The sequence below is a fragment of the Oncorhynchus masou genome, chromosome 22, assembly GCF_036934945.1.
Source record: "Oncorhynchus masou masou isolate Uvic2021 chromosome 22, UVic_Omas_1.1, whole genome shotgun sequence".
In the NCBI taxonomy this organism is placed as follows: Eukaryota; Metazoa; Chordata; class Actinopteri; order Salmoniformes; family Salmonidae; genus Oncorhynchus; species Oncorhynchus masou.
In genome coordinates, this window is record NC_088233.1 from 6,001,965 (window position 1) to 6,020,301 (window position 18,337).

The window sequence follows — 18,337 nt, forward strand, 5'->3', positions numbered from 1 at the left end:
TTGGACTCCTTGATGACGAGGTTGAGCTGGTCCACCTTGCTCTCCAGCTCCTCTACCTGGGATAGTGTAGAGATGAAACACAATTATGTTAGCTTCAGGACAACCTGGTCTCAGAGCAAAACTTATTATATTTACTGAAGTCGGTGCCTCTCCATTTAGTATGATTATGTTCCTTTACCTTAAGCTACCAGTGTAATAGCGGTCGCACAATATTAAAGTCTAGTATCCTACGTATTGATTGTTTAGTATGATATATTACCTTTGACTGCTTTAGTATGCTAAATATATGCTACGTTAGGTTACACTGTAAATATGTTTTTATATATCCTAATGACTTAGATTAAATAGACGAGATGGACCTGATCCTAGATCAGCACTCATACTCAGATATTTTATGAATACGGGCCCTGATATGTTATCTGGACACGCTGTACAGAGCATTATGGGTACCGTAGTACAACATTATGGGTACTGTATTACAGCATTATGGGTTCTGTAGTACAGCATTGTGGGTTCTGTAGTATAGTGCATTATGGGTACTGTATTACAGCATTATGGGTTCTGTAGTATAGTGCATTATGGGTACTGTATTACAGCATTATGGGTTCTGTAGTATAGTGCATTGCGGGTACTGTAGTACAGCATTATGGGTATTGTATTACATCCTTACGGGTACTGTAGTACAGCATTGTGGGTTCTGTAGTATAGTGCATTATGGGTACTGTAGTACAGCATTGTGGGTTCTGTAGTATAGTGCATTATGGGTACTGTAGTACAGCATTATGGGTATTGTATTACATCATTACGGGTACTGTAGTACAGCATTGTGGGTTCTGTAGTACAGCATTATGGGTGCTGTAGTATATAATGCCCCAGTACCTGTCCCTTAAGCTCCTCTCTCTCCTGGATCCGCTCCTTCACCTGGCCCCGGGCCTCCCCTCTCTCCTCCTCCACCTCCCTCTTCTCCTGGCCCAGAACTGTGTTACTCTGACAGTGAGGCAGAGGGAGTTAGAACACACACAAGATACAATATGTTGAGTGGAACATTAAGTTATGCTATTGAGCTACTGGGATATTCAATTCAATTCAACTCATCATTTACCTCTTTCACCTCCTCCACCTCCTCTTGGAGCTTCTGCACCTCCTTGTCGTACACCTCCTTCATAATGCCCAGCTCCTTGTCATGACTCTCCACTTCCTCCTTCAGCGCTCCCTTCAGGGCGGTCAGCTCCCTCTCCCTCCAGTGTAGCACCTCCTCCTGCTCCTCCTGCACCTGCATGAGCTCCTGGAAGTCCAACCGCAGCTGGGCCAGATCCTAAAAACAGACACATCCACTCGGGTTAACTTCTAGAATCCATCTAGTTTTGACTTGAACTCTGTGCTTCAGAGCCATCCTAATAGCAAGCCAAGGTTTTTACTTCCTATCCTGCCGCCCCGGCCTAGTGGTTAGAGTGGAGGGGCGGCAGGTAGCCTAGTGGTTAGAGCGGATGGGCGGCAGGTAGACTAGTGGTTAGAGCGCTGGACTAGTAACCGGAAGGTTGCAAGTTCAAACCCCCGAGCTGACAAGGTACAAATCTGTCGTTCTGCCCCTGAACAGGCAGTTAACCTGCTGTTCCTAGGCCGTCATTGAAAATAAGAATTTGTTCTTAACTGACTTGCCTAGTTAAATAAAGGTAACAAAATAAAAATGTGCTTGTGTGTGTCTCGGAGGGGGTTGGAACAAAACAGAATATTCTTTACCGTTTCCTTGTGACAATAAAGTGACCACCTTCTTCCTCTCTTCAAAAGTAGAAATCTAATATGTGTAAGAATAGAAGCAGTACACACTCTATTGGGACTATACAAATCAAACTTTATTTGTCACATGCGACGAATACAACAAGTGTAGACCTTACCGTGAAATGCTTTACTTTACAAGCCCTTAACCAACAGTGCAGTTCAATAAGAGTTAAGTAAATATTTACCAAATAGACTAAAATAAAAAGTAATAATAAAAAGTAACACAATAAGAACAACAATAACGAGGATTTATACAGGGTGTTACAGTACAGAGTCAATGTGGAGGCTATATACAGGGTGTTCCGCTACAGAGTCAATGTGGAGGCTATATACAGGGTGTTACGGTACAGAGTCAGTGTGGAGGCTATATACAGGGTATTACGCTACAGAGTCAATGTGGAGGCTATATACAGGGGGTACCGGTACAGAGTCAATGTGGAGGCTATATACAGGGTATTACGCTACAGAGTCAATGTGGAGGCTATATACAGGGTATTACGGTACAGAGTCAATGTGGAGGCTATATACAGGGTATTACGCTACAGAGTCAATGTGGAGGCTATATACAGGGTATTACGGTACAGAGTCAATGTGGAGGCTATATACAGGGTATTACGCTACAGAGTCAATGTGGAGGCTATATACAGGGTATTATGGTACAGAGTCAATGTGGAGGCTATATACAGGGGGTACCAGTACAGAGTCAATGTGGAGGCTATATACAGGGTATTACGGTACAGAGTCAATGTGGAGGCTATATATAGGGTATTACGGTACAGAGTCAATGTGGAGGCTATATACAGGGTATTACGCTACAGAGTCAATGTGGAGGCTATATACAGGGTATTACGGTACAGAGTCAATGTGGAGGCTATATACAGGGTATTACGGTACAGAGTCAATGTGGAGGCTATATACAGGGGGGTACCGGAACGGAGTCAGTGTGCTGGGGTACAGGCGAGTTGAGGTAATATGTACATGTAGGTGGGGGTGAAGTGACTATACATAGGTAATAAACAACGAGTAGCAGCAGTGTACAAAAGGGGGGGGGGGTCAATGGGAATATTCTGAATTCAAAATATTGTGGAAGAATAAGAATGAACCAAGTTCTCTCACAACCTGTTCCTTACCTTCAGAACGAGCTGTTTCTCTGCGCTTTCTGCCTGTGTTGTGTTCTTGGCCTGGTCCAGCTCATCATGCATATCAGACAGCTGCTGCTGGAGGACCTTCCTCTCTGTACGGCCACGTTCTCTCTCTGCCTTCACCTTGACTAGCCTGAGGAACATACACCTTTGGTCTTGAGAAAAAGGTCACTCGGCTGAAACATGAACTGAAATATACAGACCACCTCACATTCTGACCTGCACTAGTAACACAAGCCTGAGAAACCAGAGAGCACCAGACCAGAGAAATCAGAAATTGTTCTTCAAGAGGCCATTTCACAATTCACAACGACAGGTTCAGAGATCCTCTCAAAATCTCCACATAAGGTGTAAGGTCTTGCCGGGGGTCCATTTAGGATTGGGCCTTACTCGTCTATGACAACTTCAAGCTCCGCCTCCATCCCAGCCAGCCTATCCCGTAACGTGGAGAGTTCCGCGAGGGCTCTACCATTCTACAGGACACACAGAGTCCGAAATGTTATCACTTAGCCATGAAGGATTGACACAGTATGATGCGAATTTACAAGTTTTTCATCGGTTATGTTCATTAGCCACCAAACAGACGAAAAATGGTTCTAAACAGAAACACTCACTCATAAGAATCGCTTATTTTGGTTAAATACACCATTGTCCGGTGGAACTACTTTACCTTGGTCTTATGCTCCAACTGTGTCTTCAGCTTTGACACCTCTCTCTCCAGTTCTGCTCCTTCCTGCTGTCGCGCCTTGTTCTCAGCAGCACAATCCTGCAAGGTTGGGACGGACGGACGGACGCACACACAATAACATTCACTCATTAGAAACACTTCAGGTTCACATACACATTGTTAAAGAAATAGGCTACTTTAACAATGTGTATGTTTCAGGGTGGACAGAGCCAACCATATATTTTTTTCTTTATTACCTTTATTTTACTAGGCAAGTCAGTTAAGAAAAAAGTTCTTATTTTCAATGACGGCCTAGGAACAGTGGGTTAACTGCCTGTTCAGGGGCAGAACAACAGATTTGTACCTTGTCAGCTCGGGGGTTTGAACTTGCAACCTTCCGGTTACCAGTCCAACGCTCTAACCACAAGGCTACCCTGCCAAACGAGCCTCACCCTGATCTCCTCCTCCATGTTCTCTGCAGTCTTCCACTTCAGTTGGTTGATTCTGTCAAACACCAGGTTCACCTTCTTCTGAGTGGTGGAGGATAAATCAGTGGTCCTGAGGGAATAACAACAACCAGTCACACAGAGTTCACCGGCATACCACAGTGTTATAACTACAGTATATAACCACCATACAACATATAACTACCATACAACATACCAGTCATACAACTACTATACAACATACCAGTCATACAACTACCATACAACATACCAGTCATATAACCACCATACAACATACCAGTCATATAACCACCATACAACATACCAGTCATATAACTACCATACAACATACCAGTCATATAACCACCATACAACATATAACTACCATACAGCATACCAGTCATACAACTACCATACAACATACAACCACCATACAACATACCAGTCATATAACCACCATACAACATACCAGTCATATAACCACCATACAACATACCAGTCATACAACTACCATACAACATACCAGTCATACAACTACCATACAACATACCAGTCATACAACCACCATACAACATACCAGTCATATAACCACCATACAACATACCAGTCATACAACCACCATACAACATACCAGTCATACAACCACCATACAACATACCAGTCATACAACCACCATACAACATACCAGTCATACAACCACCATACAACATACCAGTCATACAACCACCATACAACATACCAGTCATACAACCACCATACAACATACCAGTCATATAACCACCATACAACATACCAGTCATATAACCACCATACAACATACCAATCATATAACCACCATACAACATACCAGTCATATAACCACCATACAACATACCAGTCATATAACCACCATACAACATACCACGTATAACCACCATACAACATACCAGTCATATAACCACCATACAACATACCAGTCATATAACCACCATACAACATACCAGTCATATAACCACCATACAACATACCAGTCATATAACCACCATACAACATACCAGTCATATAACTACCATACAACATACCAGTCATATAACTACCATACAACATACCAGTCATACAACTACCATACAACATACCAGTCATATAACTACCATACAACATACCAGTCATACAACTACCATACAACATACCAGTCATATAACCACCATACAACATACCAGTCATACAACTACCATACAGAACAACATACCAGTCATATAACCACCATACAACATACCAGTCATATAACCACCATACAACATACCAGTCATATAACCACCATACAACATACCAGTCATACAACTACCATACAACATACCAGTCATATAACCACCTTACAGAACAACATACCAGTCATATAACCACCATACAACATACCAGTCATATAACCACCATAAAACATACCAGTCATACAACTACCATACAGAACAACATACCAGTCATATAACCACCATACAACATACCAGTCATATAACCACCATACAACATACCAGTCATATAACCACCATACAACATACCAGTCATATAACCACCATACAACATACCAGTCATATAACCACCATACAACATACCAGTCATATAACCACCATACAACATACCAGTCATATAACCACCATACAACATACCAGTCATATAACTACCATACAGAACAACATACCAGTCATACAACTACCATACAACATACCAGTCATACAACCACCATACAACATACCAGTCATACAACCACCATACAACATACCAGTCATATAACTACCATACAACATACCAGTCATATAACCACCATACAACATACCAGTCATATAACCACCATACAACATACCAGTCATATAACCACCATACAACATACCAGTCATATAACCACCATACAACATACCAGTCATATAACCACCATACAACATACCAGTCATATAACCACCATACAGAACAACATACCAGTCATATAACCACCATACAACATACCAGTCATATAACCACCATACAACATACCAGTTATATAACCACCATACAACATACCAGTCATACAACCACCATACAACATACCAGTCATACAACCACCATACAACATACCAGTCATATAACCACCATACAGAACAACATACCAGTCATATAACCACCATACAACATACCAGTCATATAACCACCATACAACATACCAGTCATATAACCACCATACAACATACCAGTCATATAACCACCATACAGAACAACATACCAGTCATATAACCACCATACAACATACCAGTCATATAACCACCATACAGAACAACATACCAGTCATATAACCACCATACAACATACCAGTCATATAACCACCATACAACATACCAGTCATATAACCACCATACAACATACCAGTCATATAACCACCATACAACATACCAGTCATATAACCACCATACAACATACCAGTCATATAACCACCATACAACATACCAGTCATATAACCACCATACAACATACCAGTTATATAACCACCATACAACATACCAGTCATACAACCACCATACAACATACCAGTCATACAACTACCATACAACATACCAGTTATATAACCACCATACAGAACAACATACCAGTCATATAACTACCATACAACATACCAGTCATATAACCACCATACAGAACAACATACCAGTCATATAACCACCATACAACATACCAGTCATATAACCACCATACAACATACCAGTCATACAACCACCATACAACATACCAGTTATATAACCACCATACAGAACAACATACCAGTCATACAACTACCATACAACATACCAGTCATATAACCACCATACAACATACCAGTCATATAACTACCATACAACATACCAGTCATATAACCACCATACAACATACCAGTCATATAACCACCATACAGAACAACATACCAGTCATATAACCACCATACAGAACAACATACCAGTCATATAACCACCATACAACATACCAGTCATATAACCACCATACAGAACAACATACCAGTCATATAGATACTGTGTGTAAGATAATTAAGGCTATAATTGATTTTGCCTGTGCTACACACACAGTACCTAACAGAGCCTCACTTTCCAGGCTTCCTCATATTCGTTCAGGACTAGATCTGTCAGATGTTCATCTGATGTTCATCTTCTAACGTTTCAGCGTGGGTTGTGTCTTCAAAGTATTCAACATTTCTGCCAGTTTGTGTTACTGGTGAGGAGATGAAAGTGATATTCTACTGTTGGCACTGTGGAAATCTGTTCATCAAACTCGGCATTCCTGAACTGGTGTGTGTGTGTGTGTGTGTGTGTGTGTGTGTGTGTGTGTGTGTGTGTGTGTGTGTGTGTGTGTGTGTGTGTGTGTGCTGTAACAGCAATCATTTACCAGAATGTAACAGATCTCGTTCACATTCTCTCCGTTATATAATTACAGGCAAAAATATGAGAAATGTGTAATAGTCACTTGGGATCAGAATACATGTCATTCAAATGTGAACTGAAATTTGAAATTTTCCTGAATGGGATCTGAATTGATGCCGACCCTCAGTCTCGCTGGCATCTTGCCAGAGGTTCCGTCACAGCACAAGATTAAACGAGTAGAGAATCATGAAACGAATCGTGGTTGAGATATTCCAAGTGTAAATTTACCCATCATTGAGGTAAGTGAACAGTATCTGTTTAGTGGCGTCTTCATTTGGTCGTTGTGGTTCAGTGGAGACCTGCTGCAGACCGCTCTGACCTTTCAAAAGATCTGGAGTGATGACCTGGTAACACAACATCAAGGTGAAGCCACAGATGCGCAGTGTTTCATGTTACATTTATTTTAAAAATGAATATTCCACTTACTTGAAGAGTATTTCATTATCTGTATTTCTCTGAACTACAGTAGAATATATTCTGTAACAAACAAAATACTCAGAGCTGAAATTAGTATTTTCAATATACTATAATATATTATTATAAAAATTATTATTATTATTTATATTTCAATATACTATAATATATTATTATAAAAATAATAATAATAATTTATTTATATTTATATATATTATTATTATTATATAATTATATGAAATTAGTATTTTCAATATACTGTACTATATTATAATTATTATATAATTATTATAATACTATAATATATATTTTTCTTCTATAAAAAAAATGTTTTTAATAGCAGGTCTCAGTTTTGTGGCCTCCTATTACCCCAAATCTGCTGCGTTGGTAGCAGACGTCTGATAGCACTATGGGGTATTAAGAAGGTCTGCTAAATTACCAAAAATGTAAAAATGAACACTTGCAAAGCACACTGGGCATTATTCCAATTAACTCCACCTCCGAAACAAGGCCATATTGGATTACAATACAAAATTGTTTAGGGGCGGAGCTCATTCGAATAATAACTAGTGCGGTTTTGCAAGGGTTCATTTTTACATTTACATTTTGGTTGAGGATTTAATTAAAAGGGGGGAAAAACATAACCCTGCAGACACTAGGCCCTCCATGAAATGAGTTTGACACCCATTTCACTACACCTATCTGGTATATGTAACAATACAACATATATATTTTCTACTATAATAGTACTATAAATACTTTAATAATACTATAATATACACATACTACTGTAGTACTATAAGATACACCTAAATACTTTAAAAATACTATAATATACACCTACTACTGTAGTAGTACTATAATATACACCTACTACTGTAGTAGTACTATACACCTACTACTGTAGTAGTGCTATAATATACACCTACTACTGTAGTAGTACTATGATATACACATACTATTTTAGTAGTACTATACACATACTACTGTAGCACTATAATATAAAATGTGCAACTTCACTTTTATGCTGGTGATTGTTATTTATTGTTGTGCCTCGTCTCTCACAAAAGCTTTCTCTTCGTTCGCAGGACTTTTTCCCTGCCAACTGTTCCAAATGTCCGAACTGAATTTGGTAAAAGGGCTTTTATGTACAAAATACTTTTAAAGTGGAAGAACTTGTCCCGATTGGTGTTTTTAAATCGCTGATGAAGGATATGGAGGCTGATTACCTGACCTGTCAATGTTTTTAATTTGCTGTTTTAGGATTTTGTTTATACTCTTGTGAATTCAATGGTTTTTCCTAGATAACTTGTAGTTTTTCATGTTGTCTGTCTGTAATTTGTGTAATGACTTGGTGCTGCCTATCTTGGCCAGGACGCTCTTGAAAAAGAGATTTCAAATCTCAAATGAGCCCTTCCTGGTTAAATAAAGGTTAAAATCAAAATAAATGAACTAAACTATATATACAATATTAAAAACCAATTTACCTGAGTTTCTCTCTTTGACTCCTCCTCTCTGTGGTTGAGAGATCTGGATCTGCTCAGGGAGGTCTTCTCCACTCTGTACCGTACCTTCACCTCTTTAGGTGACACAACGCTAGGCCCCTCCTCCTTCTCCCACTGGAGCTTATTAAACATCAGAGTGGAGGGTCCGTTGGCCCCTCTCCCCTTAGGTGACCCGGGAGCGCTGGTGACTCCCCCTGGAGTCTCTCCCCTGGTCCCTCTGACGGCCGAGGCAGGGCTGGAGGGTTCCAATGGGTATGAGTGACACTGTCGCCTGCTGTCCACGCTGCGTGACCTCCTCCGGTCCTCTGGGGGTATCCTCCCTCTCCTAGGCCCAGCTCGGCCCATCTGCTGGGGGCTGTCGAACTGGTTGATCAGGCTACCTATGGAGGAGATGGGTTCTGTGTCCACTGTGTTTGGGGACCTCCTGGGGACGTTGGTAACCTCGCTTGGGGGACTTAGTAAGGTGGTAAAAGAATGGTGGTGGGGACCTGGGGCTGAGACAGGGCCCGGGCCTTGGGTCTGGGTGGGAGCTGGGACATGGCCCAGTCCTTGGGTCTGGGTGGGAGCTGGGACAGGGGAAGGGCCCGGGCCTTGGGTCTGGGCGGGAGCTGGGACAGGGCCCAGGCCTTGGGTCTGGGCGGGAGCTGGGACAGGGCCCAGGCCTTGGGTCTGGGTGGGAGCTGGGACAGGGGCAGGGCCCGGGCCTTGGGTCTGGGCGGGAGCTGGGACAGGGGCAGGGCCCGGGCCTTGGGTCTGGGCGGGAGCTATCTCTATACCCTCAGCAGGCAGAGGGATCCTGGCTGGTCCGGGTCTAGACCCTGCTCCCTGGTTCAGGGCGGCTCCTGCTCCACTCTGGAGACCTCTGGTGAGATGTCCCGGCCTAGGTACAGAGGTTGTCTGAGTGGGGGGAACAGAGAGTCTTCGGCTGGAGGAGAGGCGGGGGCTGAGGCTGTTCCTGTCTGGGTTGTAGGGTTTCAGCAGCTCTGGGTGTCTCTGGAAGTTCAACCCAATATTAGATGTCGGCATGGTCCTCTGTAACTGCTGTAAGTGTGAATCCTGGAAGTCGAACATGGACACGGTGGACGCCAGCATCCTCTGTGATTCCCTACCCTCCCTAACCTCAGTCAGAGAACCTCCACGAGCATATTCCCCATGGTGGTTGGGAATACTGTGCTCCATATTCGGACTTCCTAACAGAGATCGCTCCATATAGGGACTTCCTAACGTAGATCGCTCCATATAGGGACTTCCTAACGGAGATCGCTCCATATAGGGACTTCCTAACGGAGATCGCTCCATATAGGGACTTCCTAACGGAGATCGCTCCATATAGGGACTTCCTAACGGAGATCGCTCCATATAGGGACTTCCTAACGGAGATCGCTCCATATAGGGACTTCCTAACGGAGATCGCTCCATATAGGGACTTCCTAACGGAGATTGCCTATCATTCACCATGGAGGTGTAATCAGACTGGCTGTGGGCGCTGACAGACTCTTCCTGGTGGTCCCAGTTTCTACTGTAGCTCTCCAGGCCACCAGACGGCAGAGCAGCTCTGCTATCCCCGTCGTTCAATACAACGTAAGGATGACCCTCAATCCCCTGGACTTGTATCCTCACCCCGAACGTGCTGCTGCTGTCTGAGGACAGAGGACGAGGACCGCCTCTGGGACCAGGTCCAGGCTGCTGCATGTTGTAGCCCTGTTGTATTCTACTGAAGTCTGGAGACGAGCCACTCGCTCCGTTTCTGCGAGACTCCATTTATGGGAGTCAACGTAGAGACAACGTTGTGCGTTGGCTGGGTTCACACCAGTCCTGTAATGAACAAGAGGACTTTCCCTCAGAACTGAAGAGATTCACAGCTGTAAAAGAAGCAAATATAAAAAACACTTCGGTTGGATGATTATTAGTTGGTTGGTCTCCTCTTAACCCTTTAGGCTCCAATAACCACCCCCTGTCTTTACAACAGTTTACCCCATGGAAAAATACAGCAGGCGACTGTTTACAAAACAGAGAAGAAGTCATGTGGCCCAACTAGCAACAATGACATCGCAACTCCAACAGCTGCACCAACCAGCAAGCCACGGACAGAGAGTGGAGAGAGAGAGAGAGAGAGAGAGAGAGAGAGAGCGGCGACACCACCATCAACAGCAACATTGAAATGGAAAACAGTTTATTCAGTGTGTGCGAACAGTGCAACTATTGTTTACAGGGCACAAAAGCGCTGCATGACGACGACCACTGTCCGTGGTCGTTCCAACCAGGTTGTCCGTCATACACACACACACAGTTTTCATCTACAGTTGATGATGTGATGAGATGGCACTTGAGGGAAAATCAGTTGTGGACGGAAACAAAGACACACACACACACACACACGTTTGTTTTAGAACAATGTGTATTGTTGTTGAAATAATCAACATGTGAAAGCTCAGCATTGAAATATACAGCAGGTAACTGTTACCATATTCCAGTAGTTCCATCTCTTTGGTAGTGTTTTACAGCAAGTAAAACTGTTACCGTATTCATGTAGTTCCATCTCTTTGGTAGTGTTTTACAGCAAGTAACTTTGTTACCGTATTCCAGTAGTTTAAACTATTTGGTAGTATTTTACAGCAGGTAAAACTGTTACCGTATTCCAGTAGTTTAAACTATTTGGTAGTATTTTACAGCAGGTAAAACTGTTACCGTATTCCAGTTGTTCCATCTCTTTGGTAGTGTTTTACAGCAAGTAAAACTGTTACCGTATTCCAGTAGTTTAAACTCTTTGGTAGTGTTTTCACATACTGTATGCAGCCCATTTTCTAAACTCCAAACTGGTAAAAAACCTTTCACCACGCAATCATGGCCTTAAAAATAAATGTTTACTGTGAAATATAATGAGTACATTGGTTTAAATCACAAAAACAAAATGATATCCTCTCTTTAGTTATTTTAACTATCAGCAAAAACTTAAGATAATATTTTTTTTAAATTTGCCCTTTGAATGTAGTAAATTACAGTATATTACACATTAGGCAATACACTTGCACTACCCATTACAATTGACTGAACATGAAATGTTCAAAAAGGTATGATCATTGAAGACATATTTCACAATGTATTTAAATGAAAGAAACCTAAATGTTTAGCAGGCACTAGTTTGCGTTAAGCCTGTCTGGAGCATTTGGCCATAGGTTCTCATCCACATCACAGCAAATATACTCATTGTTCATGCAGCTGAGGAATACCCCTTTTTTGGGGGGGGGGGGGGCATGGCGAATCCAAGCCTGACATAGGTCTCAATTGACATCATTGCATGTCTCCTCCATGACCTGAAGTACTGTAGTACATACATTCATTGGGATGGCAATCATTCATCTTTGACCTGCATTATATTATAGTATTGTAGTTGGTCGTGTGTGGCTCAGTTCCTAAGAACATAGCACAAGCAGTTGTGTGTTCGATTCTCACTGGGGGTCGCATACCAAAATGTGTGGACTGTTGTCACTTTGGACAAAAGTGTCTGCAACGTAAATTGCGGTATTCCCCACGAGTAGGTTTACCAAACGTTTAAGTGATCATCAATTAAGAGCACTCGGATTAAGTCATAGTAAAATGTCTCTAATTAACAGAGAAGAGGATCATATCAAAAGTAACGTGAGCTTTGCATTGTGAAAGGCGAGTTCTTATTATGAACATGTATTGCAATGTGAAGCATGTACAGTATTTCTAGATAAAACACTGATTACATTTGATGAAAAAGTGCTTGGTTTTTAAAACAACTTCCTTTGTGATAATCTATTTTGAGTTTTGCACAAAAGAGCTATGAAAATGTACTACGTGCTTGTGAAAATGGCACCAAAACGATAAAAAAAACTCTACTTGTTACAGTATAAAATAGGTGTACACTTCTTTAAATGAAAATAAATAGGACCAATAACAAAATACTCTCTCCTTCATAAGCACTTTATCTGACTCTATGTGTACGATTGTAATTAAAGACAAAGGAGAGATGCATGAGTAATCCTCTATGCAATTTTACCAGCGGATAATGAAACGCCACCTTTACTAGCGGATCAATCGATGTTCTTGAACGATAAGATAGCCAACCAGGCAATGCCAAAAACTAGAATCACATCATAAAGCACTTAACTGTTCAATTGGTTCAAGTAACAGCTAGCTACAGACAGTTCAGAAAAGTGTTCCTGTGAGCAAATCCGTTTAATGGACTTACCTAAATTGGCGTTGTTCTTCTGTCAGTCGTGCAACATGCGCCGGCTGAAGTGACAGTCTCTTGTGGGAGTTGCTGTATGGGAAGTCCGAATTCTCCCTCCGCATTCCACACAGTATCCCTACGCGGATCTGTCCAGCTATTCAACAAACTGCAGGTTGTACAATTAAAAGGTTTTGATATAATCATTTATTTCAGAAATTCTGACATTGATAAAGATTTAGTAGATTTAATTCAACTGCTAATTATATTAGGTACTTTTCATGTTCACAAATGCAAATTGTCTAAATCAAAACCGAACTTTTTTTCCCCAATTTTATCAAATAATTTAAACATTATGGCACTACTTTAACTAAAATGAAAAACAAATAGGCAATTCAAACTTGTTGTATTAATAACGAATATGGTTTGTTTGTTTAGGATTCCTGGCAATGTTAATAGTTTGTATGTATGCTTGTTTTTGCATGTTTGTTGATATCTGTTAATAAAAAATTCAAAAGTAAAATAAAATATTCAGCAAATTGCGCAGGTGTTCATCATCCTCATCTTCATCATCATCATTAACACCTCGAATAATACATACTATATGACTTGTCTAATACTGTACCAGTCTGCTGATACTGATACTGTACCAGTCTGCTAATACTGTACCAGTCTGCTAATACTGTACCAGTCTGCTAATACTGTACCAGTCTGCTAATACTGTACCAGTCTGCTAATACTGTACCAGTCTGCTAATACTGTACCAGTCTGCTGATACTGTACCAGTCTGCTAATACTGTACCAGTCTGCTAATACTGTACCAGTCTGCTAATACTGTACCAGTCTGCTGATACTGTACCAGTCTGCTAATACTGTACCAGTCTGCTGATACTGTACCAGTCTGCTGATAGTGTACCAGTCTGCTGATACTGATACTGTACCAGTCTGCTGATAGTGTACCAGTCTGCTGATACTGTACCAGTCTGCTGATACTGTACCAGTCTGCTGATACTGATACTGTACCAGTCTGCTGATACTGTACCAGTCTGCTGATACTAATACTGTACCAGTCTGCTGATACTGTACCAGTCTGCTGATACTGATACTGTACCAGTCTGCTGATACTGTACCAGTCTGCTGATACTGTACCAGTCTGCTGATACTGTACCAGTCTGCTGATACTGATACTGTACCAGTCTGCTGATACTGTACCAGTCTGCTGATACTGTACCAGTCTGCTGATACTGATACTGTACCAGTCTGCTGATACTGTACCAGTCTGCTGATACTGTACCAGTCTGCTGATACTGTACCAGTCTGCTGATACTGTACCAGTCTGCTGATACTGTACCAGTCTGCTGATACTGTACCAGTCTGCTGATACTGATACTGTACCAGTCTGCTGATACTGTACCAGTCTGCTGATACTGTACCAGTCTGCTGATACTGTACCAGTCTGCTGATACTGTACCAGTCTGCTGATAGTGTACCAGTCTGCTGATACTGTACCAGTCTGCTGATACTGTACCAGTCTGCTGATACTGATACTGTACCAGTCTGCTGATACTGTACCAGTCTGCTGATAGTGTACCAGTCTGCTGATACTGTACCAGTCTGCTGATACTGTACCAGTCTGCTGATACTGATACTGTACCAGTCTGCTGATACTGTACCAGTCTGCTGATACTGTACCAGTCTGCTGATACTGTACCAGTCTGCTGATACTGATACTGTACCAGTCTGCTGATACTGTACCAGTCTGCTGATACTGATACTGTACCAGTCTGCTGATACTGTACCAGTCTGCTGATACTGTACCAGTCTGCTGATACTGTACCAGTCTGCTGATACTGAACCAGTCTGCTGATACTGTACCAGTCTGCTGATAGTGTACCAGTCTGCTGATACTGTACCAGTCTGCTGATACTGATACTGTACCAGTCTGCTGATACTGTACCAGTCTGCTGATACTGTACCAGTCTGCTGATACTGATACTGTACCAGTCTGCTGATACTGTACCAGTCTGCTGATACTGATACTGTACCAGTCTGCTGATACTGTACCAGTCTGCTGATACTGTACCAGTCTGCTGATACTGTACCAGTCTGCTGATACTGTACCAGTCTGCTGATACTGAACCAGTCTGCTGATACTGATACTGTACCAGTCTGCTGATACTGTACCAGTCTGCTGATACTGTACCAGTCTGCTGATACTGTACCAGTCTGCTGATACTGTACCAGTCTGCTGATACTGATACTGTACCAGTCTGCTGATACTGTACCAGTCTGCTGATACTAGTCTGCTGATATGATACTGTGGACTGTACCAGTCTGCTGATACTGTACCAGTCTGCTGATACTGTACCAGTCTGCTGATACTGATACTGTACCAGTCTGCTGATACTGTACCAGTCTGCTGATACTGATACTGTACCAGTCTGCTGATACTGTACCAGTCTGCTGATACTGATACTGTACCAGTCTGCTGATACTGAACCAGTCTGCTGATACTGTACCAGTCTGCTGATAGTGTACCAGTCTGCTGATAGTGTACCAGTCTGCTGATACTGTACCAGTCTGCTGATACTGATACTGTACCAGTCTGCTGATACTGTACCAGTCTGCTGATACTGTACCAGTCTGCTGATACTGTACCAGTCTGCTGATACTGTACCAGTCTGCTGATACTGATACTGTACCAGTCTGCTGATACTGTACCAGTCTGCTGATACTGATACTGTACCAGTCTGCTGATACTGTACCAGTCTGCTGATACTGTACCAGTCTGCTGATACTGATACTGTACCAGTCTGCTGATACTGTACCAGTCTGCTGATACTGTACCAGTCTGCTGATACTGTACCAGTCTGACTGATACTGTACCAGTCTGCTGATAGTGTACCAGTCTGCTAATACTGTACCAGTCTGCTGATACTGATACTGTACCAGTCTGCTGATAGTGTACCAGTCTGCTGATACTGTACCAGTCTGCTGATACTGATACTGTACCAGTCTGCTGATACTGATACTGTACCAGTCTGCTGATACTGTACCAGTCTGCTGATACTGTACCAGTCTGCTGATACTGATACTGTACCAGTCTGCTGATACTGTACCAGTCTGCTGATACTGTACCAGTCTGCTGATACTGATACTGTACCAGTCTGCTGATACTGTACCAGTCTGCTGATACTGTACCAGTCTGCTGATACTGATACTGTACCAGTCTGCTGATACTGTACCAGTCTGCTGATACTGTACCAGTCTGCTGATACTGATACTGTACCAGTCTGCTGATACTGATACTGTACCAGTCTGCTGATACTGATACTGTACCAGTCTGCTGATACTGTACCAGTCTGCTGATACTGTACCAGTCTGCTGATACTGATACTGTACCAGTCTGCTGATAGTGTACCAGTCTGCTGATACTGTACCAGTCTGCTGATACTGTACCAGTCTGCTGATAGTGTACCAGTCTTCTGATACTGTACCAGTCTGCTGATACTGATACTGTACCAGTCTGCTGATACTGTACCAGTCTGCTGATACTGTACCAGTCTGCTGATACTGTACCAGTCTGCTGATACTGATACTGTACCAGTCTGCTGATACTGTACCAGTCTGCTGATACTGAACCAGTCTGCTGATACTGTACCAGTCTGCTGATACTGTACCAGTCTGCTGATACTGTACCAGTCTGCTGATACTGATACTGTACCAGTCTGCTGATACTGTACCAGTCTGCTGATACTGTACCAGTCTGCTGATACTGTACCAGTCTGCTGATACTGATACTGTACCAGTCTGCTGATACTGTACCAGTCTGCTGATACTGATACTGTACCAGTCTGCTGATACTGTACCAGTCTGCTGATAGTGTACCAGTCTTCTGATACTGTACCAGTCTGCTGATACTGATACTGTACCAGTCTGCTGATACTGTACCAGTCTGCTGATACTGATACTGTACCAGTCTGCTGATACTGTACCAGTCTGCTGATACTGATACTGTACCAGTCTGCTGATACTGTACCAGTCTGCTGATACTGTACCAGTCTGCTGATACTGTACCAGTCTGCTGATACTGTACCAGTCTGCTGATACTGTACCAGTCTGCTGATACTGTACCAGTCTGCTGATACTGATACTGTACCAGTCTGCTGATACTGATACCAGTCTGCCAGTCTGCTGATACTGTACCAGTCTGCTGATACTGTACCAGTCTGCTGATACTGATACTGTACCAGTCTGCTGATACTGTACCAGTCTGCTGATACTGATACTGTACCAGTCTGCTAATACTGTACCAGTCTGCTGATACTGTACCAGTCTGCTGATACTGATACTGTACCAGTCTGCTGATACTGTACCAGTCTGCTGATACTGATACTGTACCAGTCTGCTGATACTGATACTGTACCAGTCTGCTGATACTGTACCAGTCTGCTGATACTGTACCAGTCTGCTGATACTGATACTGTACCAGTCTGCTGATACTGATACTACCAGTCTGCTGATACTGTACCAGTCTGCTGATACTGTACCAGTCTGCTGATACTGTACCAGTCTGCTGATACTGATACTGTACCAGTCTGCTGATACTGATACTGTACCAGTCTGCTGATACTGTACCAGTCTGCTGATACTGTACCAGTCTGCTGATACTGTACCAGTCTACTGATACTGTACCAGTCTGCTGATACTGATACTGTACCAGTCTGCTGATACTGTACCAGTCTGCTGATACTGTACCAGTCTGCTGATACTGTA

General features: G+C 42.4%; 1 protein-coding gene across 4 annotated transcripts in view; it reads right to left on the reverse strand.

Moving 5' to 3' along the window:
- Window positions 1–13,673, reverse strand: part of LOC135508924 (cingulin-like protein 1) — a 31,920-nt gene extending 18,247 nt beyond the window's left edge. For 3 of the 4 annotated variants that reach the window (XR_010450867.1, XR_010450866.1, XM_064929146.1), the window contains exons 1-10: window positions 13,583–13,673; window positions 9,349–11,228; window positions 7,676–7,791; window positions 4,041–4,146; window positions 3,592–3,687; window positions 3,312–3,394; window positions 2,910–3,054; window positions 1,103–1,315; window positions 880–987; window positions 1–56 (exon numbers count right to left, since the gene is read on the reverse strand). The exon at window positions 1–56 is cut by the window's left edge and continues 43 nt beyond it. Coding sequence is in view for 2 of the 4 variants with exons in the window: in XM_064929146.1 (XP_064785218.1) it covers window positions 1–56; window positions 880–987; window positions 1,103–1,315; window positions 2,910–3,054; window positions 3,312–3,394; window positions 3,592–3,687; window positions 4,041–4,146; window positions 7,676–7,791; window positions 9,349–11,127 (2,702 nt within the window). In the remaining 2 variants the exon portion in view is untranslated. The remainder of the gene's footprint in view (window positions 57–879; window positions 988–1,102; window positions 1,316–2,909; window positions 3,055–3,311; window positions 3,395–3,591; window positions 3,688–4,040; window positions 4,147–7,675; window positions 7,792–9,348; window positions 11,229–13,582) is intronic. The other variant, XM_064929147.1, reaches the window with a different exon arrangement.
- Between the last annotated feature and the right edge of the window lie 4,664 nt (window positions 13,674–18,337).